At 36.6% G+C, this 18,293-nt stretch overlaps 1 protein-coding gene across 1 annotated transcript in view; it reads left to right on the top strand.

The window, feature by feature from the left end:
* The window catches only part of NEK10 (NIMA related kinase 10), a 94,431-nt gene that overhangs the window by 50,058 nt on the left and 26,080 nt on the right, over nucleotides 1-18,293 (top strand). Inside the window, 4 exon segments of the mRNA XM_027675423.1 lie at nucleotides 8,644-8,773; nucleotides 9,351-9,421; nucleotides 14,909-14,974; nucleotides 14,976-15,120. Coding sequence (XP_027531224.1) covers nucleotides 8,644-8,773; nucleotides 9,351-9,421; nucleotides 14,909-14,974; nucleotides 14,976-15,120 — 412 coding nt within the window.

Raw genomic sequence — 18,293 nt, 5'->3', positions numbered from 1 at the left:
AAAAAAATCATTAAAAAAATGAAGGCCAAGAAACATGTAGCAATTTTAAACACTGACTCCCAGCAACTCTTTTCTGCAGATTGACAGATACAGCATGTAGACGAGAAGGCCAGATTCCAACTGAATTGTATCTTTATGATATATTGTATCTTTATGAGATATTTTCCCAATATGCCAATATGATGGGAAAAAACATTGCAAATAGATGTGTAACTTTTTAAAAAGTTTACAGAACCTGTTCAGCTGGGGGGTAAATTCACATAAAAACCCATGAAACTCCAGTACTTGTGGTCAACATAAAGGATACTTAAATGTTGATACCTGGAATCTTGCATTATGCTGAGAGTTCTCTTAGTTTTTGTAGCCAATGTAACTCAATAGTACTGTACACTGAGTGCTCCCAAATTGCTTTGTTTTGCAATGAAACATTCTGGCTGGAAAATTCTAGACACCCAAAATATATCTTTGAGTAGGAGTACAGATATACATATACGCACGTAACACAGTCGTTGGTCACAGCCGGCGCGGCTTCAGGAGAGGAAAGTCCTGCTTATCAAACGCAATTTCCTTTTATGACAAGGTAACCCACCCAGCTGATCAAGGGAAGCCAATTAATGTAATCTTTTTGGATTTCAGTAAAGCTGATACTGTCTCTCTCAGGATCCTTCTGGGCAAAATGTCCAGCACAGCTGGATAAACACATCATGTGGTGGGTGAGCAGTTGGCTCACGGGTCGAGCACAGAGGGTAATAGTGAATGGGATAACATCAGACTGGTGAACTGTCACTAGTGGGGTTCCACAGGGCTCCATCGTGGGCCCTGTGCTCTTCAACACCTTCATAAATTACTTGGATGCAGGACTGGAAGGGATACTAAGCAAGTTTGCAGATGACACAAAACTGGGAGGAGCTGTTGACTCCCTCAAAGGCAGAGAGGCCCTGCAGAGAGACCTTGACAAATTAGAGTACTGGGCAATCACCAACCATATGAAGTTCAACAAGGGAAAGTGCCGGATTCTGCACATGGGATGGGGCAACCCAGGGTGTTTGTACAGACTGGGGAATGAGATGCTGGAAAGCAGTGCCATGGAAAGGGACCTGGGGGTCCTGGTCAATGGCAAGTTGAATATGAGTCAGCAGTGCCCTGGCAGCCAGGAGGGCCAACCATGTCCTGGGGGGCATCAGGCAAAGCATCGCCAGCCAGCTGAGGGAGGGGATTGTCCTACTCTGCTCTGCACTGGTGCAGCCTCACCTTGAATATTGTGTGCAGTTTTGGGCACCACAATATAAGAAAGATACTAAGCTATTAGAGAATGTCCAAAGGAGGACAGTAAAGATGGTGAAGGGCCTTGAGGGGAAGCCGTATGAGGAGCAACTGAGGTCACTTGGTCTGTTCAGCCTGGAGGAGACTGAGGGGAGACCTCATTGCAGTCTACAACTTCCTCGTGGGTGAAAGAGGAGGCGTAGACACTGATCTCTTTTCTGTGGTTACCAGTGACAGAACCCAAAAGAATGGCCTGAAGTTGTGTCAGAGAGGTTTAGGTTGGATATTAGGAAAAGGTTCTTCCCCCAGAGGGTGGTTGGGCACTGAAACAGGCTCCCCAGGAAAATGATCACAGCACTAAGCCTGACAGAGTTCAAGAAGCATTTGGATGATACTCTTGGGCACGTGGTGTTACTATTGGGAATGGTCCTGTGCAGGGCCAGGATTTTGACTTGATGACCTTTGTAGATCCCTTCCAACTCAGCATATTCTGTGATTCTGTTTTTCTGTGATATATATGTATGCACATATATATTGAGACATACATAAACATGCAGAACACACACATTTATGAGAAACCAATGAATGTTCATACTTGTAGAGAATTTAATTCAGTTTAGATAGCATTAAACAGATACTGTTGTGCTTTGTTTGTTTGTTTGTTTGTTTAATTCATTGTTCAACAATGTAAAATTAAGCATGGATTATTTTATCCAGTTAGCAACACTGTTTCTGGTATAACTATATTCAAAGGAAGTTGTCATGTTGATATCTTCCATGCTTTCAAGTACATATGACATTTTACATTACAAGAATTCTTGGCAACTATTTTTGTTGTACTGCTGCCATTGATGCTTATGCCAGAGACTTTGAAATTGCCCAGTGGTGTCCCAGCAAGTACGGCCATATCTGGGAATTTTTGGAAGATTTTTTTTCCATATATTCAGTCATGAGAACATTTAGATATGGATTTCTTGGGAAACTTTGATGTCTCAATGAACATCTGTGAAATATATCCTTCAGTTTTAAAGATACTTTTTAAGAAGACACTTGTGCTATGAAGTGCATTGCTCTATGAAATTCAGAAAGCACTGAAATTAGCACTTGTTTTCTCTAGCACTAAAGGTTCACAAGTGTAAAAGCAGTGGAAGTATAATGGTCTGCACATGAAAAAAAAGGTCTGTCTGCAAGAGATGTACACTCTTGCAGAAAAAGTGTAGAGTTCAAAGATGGAGAACATGTAGTAGTTGAATGTAACTTACTGGTCTTCTACTTCTGAGTATGAAAACAGAAGTCCTCACAATAAGATTCTTCTACTCTTTTCAGCAGGTTTTTATATAGCCTTTATGCTCAGAAAGAGGAACTAGTAAGAGATATGCAGAAGTTTTTTATAAATTTTTTGTGATATAAACTGCGTCAATGAAATGATTAAAGGGAAAAAATCCAATTGTGAAAAAAAAACCAAACTGCAACAGCCACTCTCCTGTGCAAACACAAGCATTTGCGTAAACATAATGATAAACTAGATTAGAGAACTGAGCTGGCTAAAAAATAATTTGGGTCTTTGGTCTGATGTGTAATACAGCTGTAGAGGTACTTGTGCTGGGACAGGAGAGCAGACAGTGGTGGAAAAGAGTGAGTGGGAACAGCAGGAGCAAGACACCATTTGACTTTCAATATTTTTCAAATATGCAGCCTAAACAACTTACCACTGTGGGGCTGTCCTGGTCTTCACAGTTTCATGTGCGCTTTAAGTTTTTGATGGGGAAAAAAGTAGGTATGAGTGACTCTTTGCGCTTAAGAATTTGTAAGAGGATCTGGTGCTCTGAACATGCTTCTGCCTTGGATATTTAATGACTTAGGTATGAAGAAGGTTTTTGTTTAACAAAGCGATAGGAGTAAAGAACAATGGAATGAACTTTTTTAAAAATACCATTTGATTTATATTAATACGTGATCTGGGTGAACTAGAAGTGAGTTGATGGCAGTTTTTCATGTGTTCTGGAACAATGTCTTATTATACTGCAAGGTCAAAAATTATTTTTCAAAGTTAATGTATTTGACATCTCTAAGCAATAGTGTATAAAGTTAGCACACATCAAAATTTAAAGGTTTGTAAATGCAAAGAAATACAAATCAGTTGTCGAGGGTTAACTGGATGTCCATATCTTTATTTTCAAAAGTGTGAGATGAAAAATCCAAAAAGTAAATTATAAAACATGGTTCTGCTTCAGACAGACAGGTACTGAATTTGTGCTGAAAGAAAGCAGTGAGTTAGTGAGTTCCCTAAATTGTTGATCAACAGCAGTGTAGCTGAGATTTACAGTGGTTTATTACTAGGATCTTGGTTTTGAACATTTTTCAGTGATTATTGATGTTTTAGATTGAGACACTTTACATAAATTTATTACTAATTGCAGTGAAGAGTGTTCTTCCACATCAAACTAGTGTTTGGTTTTTTTTGAAACACATTAGTAAAAACATAAGGCAAGCATTATATAGTCAGCTGTATCCTACAGCTATTAGTGACCTGTCACTGAATGTGGATTAGTTTTGCTTCTCTATAGACTAAATGATATGAATAAAGAGGAACTTTCTGGACAGAGATAGGCAATGCTTGGACTAGAAAATAAAAATATTGAGATTACACTGATGAGAGAGCTTACACATGAAAGTGGCCTCTCTTAGCTGACTTCACCCTTTTCAAAATTACATTCCCCACCTGATGGCAAGAGGATTTATCACACTGTAAAATTGCCATCTGAAGATAGTAAATTTCTTCCTGTACATTTTAAAAAATGATGGAAATTATGAATTTTTCTCTAAATGTCAGTAGAAGTTTAGAATGCTTGAAAAGATGTCTTTTGTGAAGAAAATTTTATACATATATATATAAATATTTAACATAATTTGTAATGAGAAAAAATGGTAGCAAGTTAGAAGACAACATACTAAATTATTATAGACTTACTTGGCCTTACATTCAAAATAGAAAACTGTGAAAGTAAAATTTTTAACTAGCATTTGAAAGTCCTGTTCCTGCTTCATCACTCAAGGGATAGACAGAATATTCCCAAAAGGCTTGTGTTGAATTCTTCATGTAGGTGAGAAATGCAAATAGCTTACAGCAATGTTCCCAGGAGCTCTTTATTCAAATTGTCAGTTTTGTGGCTCCTGTTTCTTCTTCCATTGGTTTTAGTGGTAATCATTGAAACTATAATATTGAATGTGTATCTGTAGCTTACAGCAAACTATCCAGAGAAAAACTGTGACAAGGAGCAACTGGTTTCCTATTTTTTTTTCTCTTTTGGGATCATGCTGATGGTGAGCAGCTATTTTTTTTCCTTATAGTTTTTTCCCCTTCTTTCTGTGACTCAGAGAACTGATTATAGAGTAAATGTAGTTTTTTTCACACTGGTTTCATAACTCTCTAGTTGAAACCATGTTTTATTTGAAAATAGTCCTCATACTTTATAGAATGCCATATACCAGCATGATCTTACACCTGTTGGAAGCACCAGTGAACACTGCACTAAGATAACTCACGAGTGGCTTATTGATGTTCTGTGCAGATTGGGAAATCTTCACTGGTTTTGCCCCATATAAAGTCAGCCTGATAGTATTGACAACATTTTTAGAAGTTTTAGAAGCTCTAGGAAATTAATGCTTCATTCCCCCATCTCCTTTTTTCTTCCCTCTCCAAATTCAGGACTTCTTTCTTCATTTTGGAAGTTCTGTCCACTAATAAGTAATATGAACATGAGCTAATTGAGTGAGGATAGTCCTCTATCATATAGCTATGTGTTAGTGCAAATGTAGCAGATTCAGTTTTAATTTCTGTTAAAAGTATTCTTGAAGATCATCATCTTGAAGAAAAACCATGACAAAATACCATCAGTAAGCAAAATTATAAATGTAAGCTTGATTGCAAAAATATCTCCAAGGCTACGTAGAAATGATTTAGTTAAATGTGTTTGATATCTTACAAATAGCACAAATACTGAAAAGATTTGGTTATTATTATTTTTTAAAATCCTAATTAAAAATGTAGGGTAGTATGGAAAGCTATCTTCTGTATTTAAAATAGCTGCTAAATTTTGCAGAAGTAGTTCAGAAGAAAAAACAAGTAACTCTTTGGATTAAGCAATGGCTCATTTTAAGGCTGTTGGCATAGAAGACTTTGTTATTAAGAATAAAAACAATGCTTGTATATTGAACAAGAGTGAACTTTCTGAGAAACAATTATAAAATTGTGTGTTAGATGCTGAGAATTAGGACACTTATTCCCCAGATATAATTCTGTTTCTTTCATTTAGAAGAATTTTTGCTGTGAACATTTTTTTAGTAAAGGATCCTCTTTTAGTTAACATAATGTTCCTGGAGTAAGCTTTTTCAGCTTGAATATGTAATTTGGAAATGACCAGTGATTTGTAAACTTAGATGAAAACTGTAGTGATTATCTTGAATATGTTAGCTGCAAGAATTAAATGACTAATTATATAAGTAACTGCCTCCACTTTTAGTAACTGTGGATATCATAGAGCATAGCATCAGTACTGCTGCTTTGTGGCAGTAAAAGCAGCCCTTGAAGCAATGGAAATTTCATTCTTTATCAGCTAGAGTTCCCCCGTTTCTGTGTTCTGTTTTGACACTGAATGCATTTGAAACTGATGCAGACATCTGTTTGCTAAAAATTTATTTAGTACCACTGTCCTATTTCAGCCAATTGAGATCTCTTAATCTAAGAATTAAAGAAGAATCCTGCCTTTACAAATAAACCGAGAAAAGGTCATACCAACACTACGTCCTTGAATTTTCAGTGTTTGTGAGTAAGACTGGTTCTACTCATTCTTTCTGGTCTTGACCAGACAGTGACAGTTTATACACAGTTGTCAACTGAATTAGGCAAACCATATGTACTCCCACTACCCTCCTGTTTGTGGGTGTCAGTGTACAGGAACAGAACTGGGTACTTTTTCTGCTTGGCATCCCTCAACAGTGTGGATCCAAAAGATGCAACTGGCTGCAGAACTGTTTTGCTAGTCAACAAGTACTGTACCCCACCCACATTTCTAACTAGCAGATGGTGAGGCAAGCCTGTAGAGCATGGTGAGGGATTTCACTACATCTCTTAAAAGTAAATAAATAATATTTGAAAATCCTATTAAAAAAATCTAAATTACACTATGAATTAGCCATAAAAGTATAGCATATAAGTATGGGATTTTATATTTGCTCTAAAACTTTCATGGTCACCTTAAATAAATATTACTTTGCTAATTTAAAGTATTTCTTAAGCATGAGACAATATTTTTTATGGTGTTGGTCATCCTAATGCTCTAAATATCAGAGACTTCTGACTAAGACATTTGTTCTGGAAGAAAAGATCAAATAGTACTCTGCTGCAGGTCCTCCTTTTGATTAAAAAAAAGGAAAAAGAAAAAAGGCATTAGATGTGCATTTAGAACATGAAATCTTTCAGCATGAATAAACAGAACAAATTACTTCATTAACTTCCAGCTCTTGTGCATTTGTGTGAAACCATGCTAAAACTACAACTTTGTCAGCACTATATTCTTTCTGTGATTTCCAAATCATAGTATTATTTTTTCAAGTCTGTTTGGTCTGGACATCAAGCAAGGTTCTTCTCTGCTGTTCACAAATACAAGATTCTGCAAGCCAGCTAATGGGTGCTTCTGTTTCTCTCTTGATTGCATTCAACTTACTCTTTCTGTGAGTGCTATGCACTATGCAGCATTTTGCATAGTTACATAGATTTGGCTTGAATAATCTGAATTTGGTATTTTAATATAATTTAGTCCTGTGAAAATAGTAATTTTTAACTTGATCTCTATGCATGAAAATTATCACTAGAATGAAAGACTGGAATTCAAGTCAGATTTATTTTTCTGGATAGGAGCATGATTAGAACTTTACAAAGACAGGGACTTTGCCTTATTGAGCTTACCATCTATATAATTTGCAATACTGATGTTTGCTCTAATAGACACTTCTAATACCTAAAAATGAAATTTCCACAAAGTCATGAGTTAGTGTCATAGACTGTCACAGACTGTGTGATTGCAGAAATGCTGTTATGTTCTAACACCATATTCAATATCCCACATTCCACTCTATTGTTTCGTAACAGTAGCAGAAGATTCAAGGAAAATTGCTAACTAGGTTTCCCTCAGGAATCTGTATCTCACTTGATCAGTTTTATCAGAAGTGTGTGACCTGTCAGTTTCTCTCACCTTCCTGCACTGTGACCTCTGTTCTGCCTTCCTGTTATGTTAAATTCATTTAATTTATCTTATCATAATTTATCTAGGGACCTCATCCCATTTATTTTAAAAATCTGTTTTCTGCATTTTATACATAGCAGCAGGACATCTTCTAGCATCATTAATTGAATTCACACAGTACCTCTCAGCTCCAAAATAAGGCATTTTACCGAAGATATCAGTAGTATAATTATGAAGTTGATATAGTGGTTCCAAATTCTAAGCTGAAGGGGGTAACGTAAACAAGTAGGTTTTCAAGTTGATTTTCAGATGAAAGAAGTCAAGTAGTTTTTGTATCTCTGAATGATTACAGAGAGAAAAAAATAAGTACAAAAAAACCTCAAACCACATCCTGCGATATGGCTCTTACTTACTGCCAAGACTTGACCTCCAACATCAGAATATACCTACTAATATAAATTATTATCATCCAGGTTCATGGAAAGTACTGAAGAAATTAGAAGAAGGAAGTGGAGTCTGAAATTGCTACCTTCTTCCATTTGCTTTAAATGGATCTTTACAATATTTTTTTGTATTGTCATCTGGCTGGCTGCTGAGTGTCCACGCTGCATCCTCACACAAATGCATTACAGTAGTTTTAAGAGGATGAAAATGATACAATGAGTAAAGTTTATTGACTTACATTAATAGCAAACCTGTATCCATTAGCATTCTAAATATGGGAGTTGAATTTAAATCTTTCTGATATCTGAATTACAAGACGATGTGATATACTTATCTACCTCTAGTCCATTTTATTGAAATGCCATCACTGTAAACAAGTTCTAAATGCTGTAGTTCACTTGTATCCGTTAAGTCCAAAGACATAAAATGAGTGGAAAGGACAAGTGAACAACATGAAAACCACTAGTGTTATGAGAAGAACTTCAGTAGAGGTTGAAAAGCTATTAATTTTACTTCCTCCTAAATAATTTGGCTGATAAAGGAAGTAAATGCAGCCTTTTGAATGTAATTGTGTGTGCTCTGAAATTATGTTGTAGTGACTAACTAAATATTGGGTGGGGTTTTTTAGAAAATAAGCCTGCTTCTAGGTGAATTCATTCAATGCTTGTGACTTGCATTGCTTTCTACTTAGTCCTGAAGTTGTAAAGAGTGAGCTGTATGGAGAGAAGGCTGATGTCTGGGCTGCAGGATGCATCCTTTATCAGATGGCAACTCTGAACCCACCGTTTTACAGCACCAATATGCTCTCCTTGGCTACTAAGGTATTCAGATTTGCCAGATCAATGTACCAGTTATTTCTGCATGTGTTCGCATGATCCATGGGAATTTGTTTAAGGTTATAGATGCACAAACTGCTCTCAGTTCTAATGTGTGAATGAGCACAAGTGTTTATCATTGTGTGAATTGGTATCTTGCCATTCTAATTGCAAAAATAGCTTGTAAATGTTAATCTGTTATTACCTCTCAGACTAGCATATGATAGGAGCTTCAGATATATAAAATTGCTTGACGTAATAATATTGGACTTTCTACAACGTTGTGTATTACATCTTCGGAAGATTTCATAAATTAAAATAAATAATTGGGGAGTTGTGTTTATTGTTTCCTTGATTTTGATATTGTAGCACTTTAATCTGCAGTGATTATATACATTAATGTGGATACCTGATTGGAAGTGATATTCTGCATTAGAAGATGTGTTCTAAGTTGTTTTGCAAGTTAGAGCTGATGATGTAATGCCCATCAGGTTCTTTCAAGAAACAGTATTTATCATTTGGGATCTTGAAATAAATAATGGAGTGTTTTTCTTCAACAAACTGTAGATTATTTATTTTTCAGATAGTAGGGGCTATGTATGAACCTGTGCCAGAAGGACTGTACTCTGAAAAAGTGTCATTTACCATTAAGAGGTAATTACTCATCTCATTTTATTTTGACATCCTTCTGAAAAGATGTTTTTATTTTCTGTGCTTCCAGCAGAGATAATGTGACAGTTTGCAGACTTAAGCAACTGCCAGTATTTCTCTGAAAAGGAAATATCTTTAGATTTAAGGAAAAACAGAGGTATCTCCTTACCTCAATAATAACATGTACAATACAGCTGCACACATGCAACAGGAAAACATACTAGTATAGTCTGCACATTCATTTAGCCAGTATACTCTTTAAATTTTTAAATTTAACAATATCAGCGCTGTAGTTAATTCCTTACACATCATTTTTTTCCCCCATGAAAACACAGCATTTTGAGTAATATTCAAATGCAGATTATGGTCAAGGAAGTAACCCTGTTACAATATGTTATTTATAGATCACTGTGTGATCACATTCATAGTTTTTCTGTTTATTTGACTGATGGAAATATGTTTTCCACTACCTTATAATCCTGTCAGCATGATAGCAGAGATAACAAAGCAGAGAGAATGCAGTAATGGAGGAAGAGAAGAGGCTGTATTTGTTCTACTCACTCATCCCATATTTCTCTTAGCTATGTTTACATCTTTCTGGTGATAATGTCGTGTAAAGCAAAGCATAGAGTGAAGTGGAGATTTAGCTCCCTTGATTTTTCCATTTTAGAAAAAGCCCCACTTAGCACAAAAATGCTTATACTTTCTCAGATATGCAATTCCATCTCTAAAAAAGCACTTTACTGTACAAAGACTAAGGTTTTTATACTGTGTTTTGTTGTGCAAAAAGGTTTCTATTATTTAAAGACCTTGAGAATGAAGGACAACAATGGCGAGTATAGGTGCTAATAGTACTAAAATTTACATTTAGAAGATTTGGAAATTAATGAAAATATTAAAATTTTTACATTACCTAATGATTTCTCTACATATTTTAATAGCATGAGAAGTGTAAAGTGTTTTGTTTGTTTTTATTTGTTTTATTTTTAATATTATCTCTTACTATGGGTTAATTCTTAAATTAAGACTTTGTTTAGGTTGTGAGATAGAAAGAAAGAATAAGGAACATTATAGAAAAGCAGTAATAATGAGATTTTAGTTATAATATATGTGAGGAAAAATTAACAGAAAAGTAGCTATTTTTGAATGACTGAAGCACAATACATATTCAAAGATGAATGTCATAAATAGAAAAATAATTTATTGATAATGATTAGAAAAAAATTGAAAGCTTAATGTTGCAACTGTAAATTTGCATTTAGTGTTAATATTCTTCTTCAGTATTGTTATTAAAATACAGTTTTATTGGATTAAACTATGAAAGAAAGTTCTGGAATCATAATCACCAAAGTTTTTCGGAGCTGAACATCAATCTAGGTGGTGTTTAGTCATAAATCATTTTTAGGTGCATGGAAAATGGAGATAGAACTCACCAGAAATGTTTTATAGCTCACATTATTCTTGGAAATTTTGACCAATTTCAGTGGACTAAAAAGAAAAAATTAAAAAACCCCAAACAAGAATATTTCTTAAGGGTGAAAAACTTGCACCTCTTCAAAAGAAATATAAAATTTCAAGTAAAACAGATTTTAAAAGTTATGAAAATTATTTAAATTAATGTATTTGAGAAAATTTAAACAAAAAAGATTAAAATCAAGGAGTTCAAGTATTGTGAAATATTTTCAGAACTGCTACTTTGCATGGCAGTTGTGTTTTACTTAGAACTGTTTTGGAAATCATAAATCATTCTGTGACTTTCTTTAAAGAAGAGTGTTGGGTTATGTGTGCTAGCAGGTCAATAGTACTCTGTAGGGAAATCGTAGTAAATTATCAGGTTCACTGGAGTTAAGATTTAAGAGTTTATAGTGCATGCAGAACTGTCCCTATCAGCTTTTCTGTCCTGCATTGCATACAAAATATTCTGGGGATTTAAAAATAGACCTAATAGTATATTATTTCAGTCACTAAACAGTTACCTAGTGTCGGGGGTTGACAGAGAACCTGTCAGCAGCCTGGCACTTATCGACGAAGCAGTCGATGTTGACCAGATCAAAGTGTACCCCTGAGATGGACTGAAAGAGAGGACTGAGGCCCTGATCCTGACAATATACTGATGCATCCTGAAGAAGCTGTCCTGTGAGAACAGGAAGATTGTCTCATGAGAACAGAGACCTGTTTTGAACAAGAGTGGTCGGGAAAAACATCAACATGAGAGAAAAATAAGAGCAGGTGCTTGGGACTGTTGTGGGAACCTTACAGGGCTGTTTTGAGAAAGAGCAAAGTTGTTGTGAGAAAGTAGAGTTTAGAAAATGCACCTATTAGCTGTAAGAATTCTGGTGTGAGAGTTTGAACTGTCCTATCTGTGTAGATTACGTGTGTTCAAAAACTGTACTTAAGGGGACTGCTAAGCAGCCCCGTGGTGCTGTCTTTTTCCTGGAAATAAACTTTGTTGGAACCTTTTTTATGTCGCACGGCCGTTCCTACCGCGACAACCTAGGGTGCCTGAAACAAGAACCATAGAACTCCAAAGTAATTTAGATTGGAAGGGACCCCTGGAAGTCATCTAGTCCATTTGCTTAATGCAGATACAATTAGATGTGGTTGCTCACTGCTCAGGGTCTTATCTGAGTTTTGAATATTGACGGATGGAGATCCCACAACTTCTCTGGACACTCTTTAGTGCTTATCTTCCTTTGTGATTAAAAGTAGTAGAAGTAATAATAATAATAATCATTATATCTAACCAGACTTCCCTGCATTCTAACTTATGTATATTGCCTCTTGCACTACCACTGTGCACCTCTGAGAAGGATCTGGCTCCATCTTTTCCATGCCCTCCCATTATGCAAGTAGCAATTAGACCTATGTGTGGGTGTCCCAGGTCACACTGACAACAGCTCTGCCCCATATATTAACTAATCCCTGCAATTCAGTGTTCACAAACCTTTTGAGAATGCACTCCATCCCATCATCTAAGTTGTTTATAAAGATGTTAAATAGTACTGACCCAATATCAATCCTTGGAGGATGCTACTTCCAGCCACCAGCTGGATTTTGTACTACTGATGACATCTCTTTGAGCCAGGAGGTTCAGCCAATTATCTACCTACGTTATAGTCCTTTGGATACTGGGGGATATTGTGTCAAAAGCCTTGCTAAAATAAAGCTACCCACAGCATATACTGCTCTCTCCTTGTCCACAGAGCCAATAATCTCATCGTAGACACCAATCAGCCTAGTCAGGTGTAACAGCTGTTTGGTTAATCCATCCTTGCTGTTCCCAGTCACCTTCTTCTCCTTTTTGTGCTTGAAAATTTTCCAGAGGAAATTGCTTTATTATTTTTCCAGAGACAGAGTTGAAGCTGACTGGCTATCAGCATCCTGGATCTTCCCCCTTGTTATTCTTGGATATGTGTGTGTGTGTGTGTGATATTCAACTTTTACCAATCTACAGGACCCTCCTTTTGATCCTTTTAGACATGATGATAGTGGCATTGACCAATTGCATCAGCACCCTCAAACCCTTCTCATCTGGTCCTGTGGGTTTGTGTCTATCCAATTGACTTAAATGCTTTCCCACTCTATTTTCTGCTGTGTAGAAATGCTTCATGCTCATGGATTCTACAGGTAGGCTCAGAGATCTGGAACGCCTACGGCCAAAGTTTCTCAATGGAAATGGAAGCAAAAAAGGGACCTACACTTTTCCATGTCTTTTGTCACTAGGTTGTGTAGCGGGTCCACATTTTCCTTAGCCTTTCTTTTGTTGGCCTTTCTTCTGCCTTCACATCCATTGCTAATTTCAACTTCAGCTAAGCTTTGGCTTTCCTAACTCCACTCTTTGGGCAATATCTGTATTCTTCCTGTTTAGCCCATCCCTGTTTTCTACATGCAGAATTGGGCTGTTCTAGTGCTTTCAGATGTCCCTGGAGATTAGCTTACTCTCCCAAGCTTTCCCTTTACTTTCCAGGGCAGTATCCTATGAGATTCTACCAGGAAGATCCCTGAACAGGCTGAATTCTTTCCTCCTGATGTCCTTTGTTGTAACAATACGATCTCTCTCACTTCTCTTGGGATTTTGAACTCCACAGTCTGATGGTTGCTGTAGCCAAGGCTGTCCTTAATCTTCACATCCTTTTCTGGTTCTTCCTTGTCTGGTTCTTCCTTGTCTGTGAGCAATAGATCTGGCAGAATGCCTTTGCTAGTTAGCTTCTGAGTCAGCTTCACCAAGAAATTGTCATCAGCAGATTCCAGAAGTCTCCTGATTGCTGCAGTCAACCATATTATCCCATCAGCAGATATTAGGGTGGTTAATAGGCCCCAATGAATATGAGTATCTACAATCACAAAGCTTCCTCCATCTGTCCAACAAAGGCTTCATTGACTTCCTCTTTGGTTTTATGTGGTTTATAGCAAGTGTCTACCGCAATGTCACCCATGTTGGTCTGTTCCTCTGATCCTCACTCGTAAGCTTTTGACTATACACAATCAGGTTGCACCCACCCTGACTTCAGCCTTTCCTCCTCACTGACAGAATTAAGGAAATCACCATCTCTGTTCAGTGCCCTTCACACTTGATCCCAGTGCACTGTAGTTACTTTCAGTGTGTTCGGAGTTGATCCCGATAGTGTTATTTGTGCCCATATGAATGAACAGCAAGAAGTAATAGCCCAAGGGTCAGGATGAATCGGTAGTATCTCCACAATGTCCTGAGTCCAAGCAACAGACATCACAGACATCAAATCAGATCAAGTAGATGGGATGCCTCTGTTCCTCAGCCTCAAATGACTGTCAGCTGCTGCATCCTATTTGTGATGTGAACTCTTGATTCAGACTCACCTGGCTCTGATGTGTCCTCCATTAGGTCTTATTCTTCCTCACCTGTTGCTAGGTCACTATACCTATTCTGTAATTATATATCTGTAGTCAGAGGAAAAGCCTTCCTTCTCTTGGCAGAAGTCACAAGTCTCCAACCTAGCTCCTCTGGGGAGCCTCCATCCGCTGCTTCTTTGAGGGTAAGCTCTAGATTTTCCTCCTTCTTTGCATTGTTTTGGGAGCGTTGTTTGTCTCTGCAAAGTCTCTGTGAAGATCGTGACATTCTCCTGTAAATCCTTCTGACAACGCACTCTTCTCCTTCACGGATGCTTTGTTCAGTGGTGCAGCACCTTGACCAGAGCACAGTAGCCACAAGGGAGGCAATGTCTCTCCCAGTCCCAGGAGTAGGCCCTGGGCACTCCCTAGTGTGTCTGGGGGTGCACAGCTGCAGCCCCTAGTTGCAGTTCTGTCTGGATTGGTGCCAAGGATAATTATTCCAGCTGATGCCAGGGACTGTGCTGTGGTGTTTCAATGACAAGGCTGCACAGCATCAAACTGTCCCATGCAGAATGAACAGAGTGCTGGCCTGCATGACTCCATAAATACCAGTGGAGAAATACAGCGATGAAAAATGTTTGTTTTTTAGAAGTAAGTAAATAGAGAATACTATTTCTGTAGCTGCTTGACTCCTGATGCAGAGACACATCCAGACATAGTGGAGGTCAGCTCACTGCTGTCTGATGTTGATGAAATACCTGGATGTTCTATCCACCTCTCATCTCACGTTGGAGAAGAAATTGGATCGGGAGAGGAGACGAACCCAGCAGTACTTCATGGAGGCTAATCGAAATGCAGTAACCTATCACCATCAGCTTTCCGTTTTATCACAAGTAAGTACACGTATTAGACTTTATTTTTTCTTATCATTGTTTGCCATATCTGAGAAAATAACAAAGCAGAAAATAAATGAAAATGAAAATACTCATCCTCTTGTAACATTTTTCTGTGCAGGCTCTTGAATTTATTTTTAACAAGGTATTAATTAATTTTTTTTTGCACGTGCTTATGCAGGAAAAATGACAGTATCTTAAAAATCAGTATCATTCCATGTTGGAAAATGGCATTGTTATGGAGGTTCTTGCAGTTTTGATAATATCTGATAACTTTTAATTATTATTGCACTCTTGTGAATGATTTGTGAATAGGAGAATATACACCTGGTTGGGGTGGAACAAATTGATAATTTTGTGTATGATTCATAAACAATGACACCTAGAAAATGGAACCTACACAAATATAATTTTTAATTACAGATTGCTAAATACAAACTCTTGATGCTGATAAGGTATTTGCTCGTGTTTTCTAACTGCCTGATACAGTTCTGCAGAAATACTTCTTGCAGTTCTTCCATTTGTTTCAGGCTGTGTTTTAAGCACCCTTCATGAAGGACATCAGTATTTTACATAATGAACCAAACTTGTATATGATCTCAGAGAATTTATTTAGAAAATAAAAGGATAATGTTTCTGTGGAGCAAAAACACACTGTGAAAATTATTGTTATGGTAATTGCAAAGCAAAGATATAATTTACACAGCCACTCTTGTCTGTTCAGAAGTTGAATCTATTAAATTCCTTTTATCAGAGTTCAGTAGTTTGCACTGAAGAAATTCTGTGTAGGAAAAAGGTTTTCAGGAACACAATTTGGTCCCAAACTCCATGGTCTTTATGTTCCTGGCCAAATGTAGCACTTGTAGAAATTGTTAATATTTTTTTCAATAGGTTTTTGACTTATCAGTCTAAGATTATTACTTTTATTATACCCTTTTTTTTCAAGGAGAAGAATGCCAAAAACTTCCAGAAAACTTTAACAAACTACTGTTTTTTGAAATGTAAGAGGTATTGGGATGCAAGAAAGATACAGAATAGAATTTTCAACTTAAAACAGTACAAGCAATTTTTTCCATTTTTTTTTTATTTTCTTACCCTACACATTTAGAAGCTTGTTGTATTTCATTATTTTTTCATATCTTGAGATAGTCATTCTGTTGCATAACTGTGATGAAATTTGCAAAAAAATGTACTATAAATGGAAAGATGCTAGATTTGGGGTTTACATGCAGTTATCTTGTCTTTAGAGAAGAGTCCCCTATCCAGACATTTGTAAGATACGATAGAACTGATAGTTTTTCATAGAAGGTTAGAGTACTTCTGTTTTGTATAAATACTTTGAAAATACACTTATCTACAAAAAGAGAAGAAAAATGCCTCTGTATTTTGGGTGATAATGGCTAATCTTCTTGAGGAAGAAATACTGTAGTTCTAGTTCCACTCCAGTAGATATTTTATTATGTATATTAAGGGAACATGAGATTCTGACAAATATCCAGAACACTGAAGAACCAGAGGGGAATATAGATTAGTACTGAGAAGTGGAAGACCTAACTGTGTGTCCTTGCTGTAAATAAGATAGAATAAACAGGCTAGGATATTTCAAATTTCAAGGGAGTGCTGCAGAGCTTAGAAACAGAAAGAGCCATGTTATTTCTTTCTTCCCAGTACTTTGGAAAATTTTATGAAGTTGGAGAATTTCTAATGAAGAGAATAATTTTTCCTGAAAAGTTTGTCTTTTGAAAAAATAGGCAATATTCTGACTAAAAGTGCTAGGAAGAATTTCAAGCAGCTGCTCCTGAAATAAAAACTCTGTGAGGTATAGACAGCCTAATTCATCTTAGTCAAGGCCCCAGCTATTCCACAGCCAAGTAATTTGTCATTTTTCCATGGCGTCAGAGAATTCGGTGTTTCTGCCATGTAGCTCACTGTTTTGTTGAAGCCAACTATCTTATACTTTGTTTTCTCTACTAAAATGTACTTATGGCCTCCTTTTTCATCCCAGTTGTGTCATATTGTGAATGTTTCTGAAAGAAGGACTGTACTCTCTGTCCTGCTTTATGGAACTAAGCAACAGAGATCTTTTGGAGCCAGAGTGGAATCTGTTTTATAAGTATTGTAAGACTAGTTTGTAAACAGGTAAGTAGGCAATTGAAAGGCAGGTCAATAGATGATGTTGAAGTATAGTTATGTTGTGTGATAAGTATAGCATAAAATCCATGCTTGAAAATAATCCTAGTAAAAAGAATCATTGTCATCTTCCCACATAAATTCCTATTTTTCTTTGTTTTCCATAGAAATTGTTGTTTATGTCAGAACAGAAGCAGATGAATGGGTGACAGGTCTTTAATAGTTAGTGTGTTCAGCTCTGAAAGGTTAAGGTTGCTGGCATCATACAGGGTACAGAGGACCCAACAAGTAGTAATAATGGCAATAATTTTCTCTCACATTGTACCTCTCATTTCAAGGTGATCAATGTTACATTTGCATGCTCAGGGTAGGAAGAGGTGGAGAGGAAAAAGGTAGTTTATGTAAGGTCACTGAACAGACTAGTGGCAAACCTGAGTTTTCTGTGTTCGAAGGCAAATATGAGTCTCAAAACAGTAGTTGATCTAACTAACAAATTATCTTTCTAGTGTTTTCCTTTAAAGAAATGAGTGTGTAGCCAAATAGTAATTTGATTTCTTTTTTGAAGTATATAGATTTGAAAAATTTGTTTGGTCTGTTTAGAAAAAGGTGAAATAAGTCACTTTTATTACTTTGGAAATACGTGTTTCATTACATGGGCATCATCCATGATTGTTTCATCTAGCATATATCCTGATGTGTTTTTAACTTTTTTCCCATTGCCATATTTTTAATGTAAAATACAAATATACCTAAAACAATATAGAATGATGAATATTCAGATCTGTCCTGTCTTTTGAATGTGGTAGAGAAAAATGTAAGTTTTATAATTGGAGTCTGTCAGCTAAAAATATATAACAGAATATGAGCCATTTGTACCTTCTGCTACTCTCAGAGAATATATTAAAAATGGGCAGACATGATAGACTACCTGTCTGATCAGAGCAACTTCCTTTTCTTAGTTTCTGTAGTACTGATTAGTGCATGTGGCACACATATTCTGTCACATTTTTTCTCTATACCGGGTAATGCCGCGTTCTTTAATT

The sequence above is a fragment of the Neopelma chrysocephalum genome, unplaced genomic scaffold (genome assembly GCF_003984885.1).
Source record: "Neopelma chrysocephalum unplaced genomic scaffold, ASM398488v2 Primary Assembly neopelma1_26, whole genome shotgun sequence".
NCBI classification, from domain to species: Eukaryota; Metazoa; Chordata; class Aves; order Passeriformes; family Pipridae; genus Neopelma; species Neopelma chrysocephalum.
The sequence above is the reverse complement of the archived record's forward strand: the minus strand, read 5'-3'. Positions and strand labels throughout refer to the sequence as shown.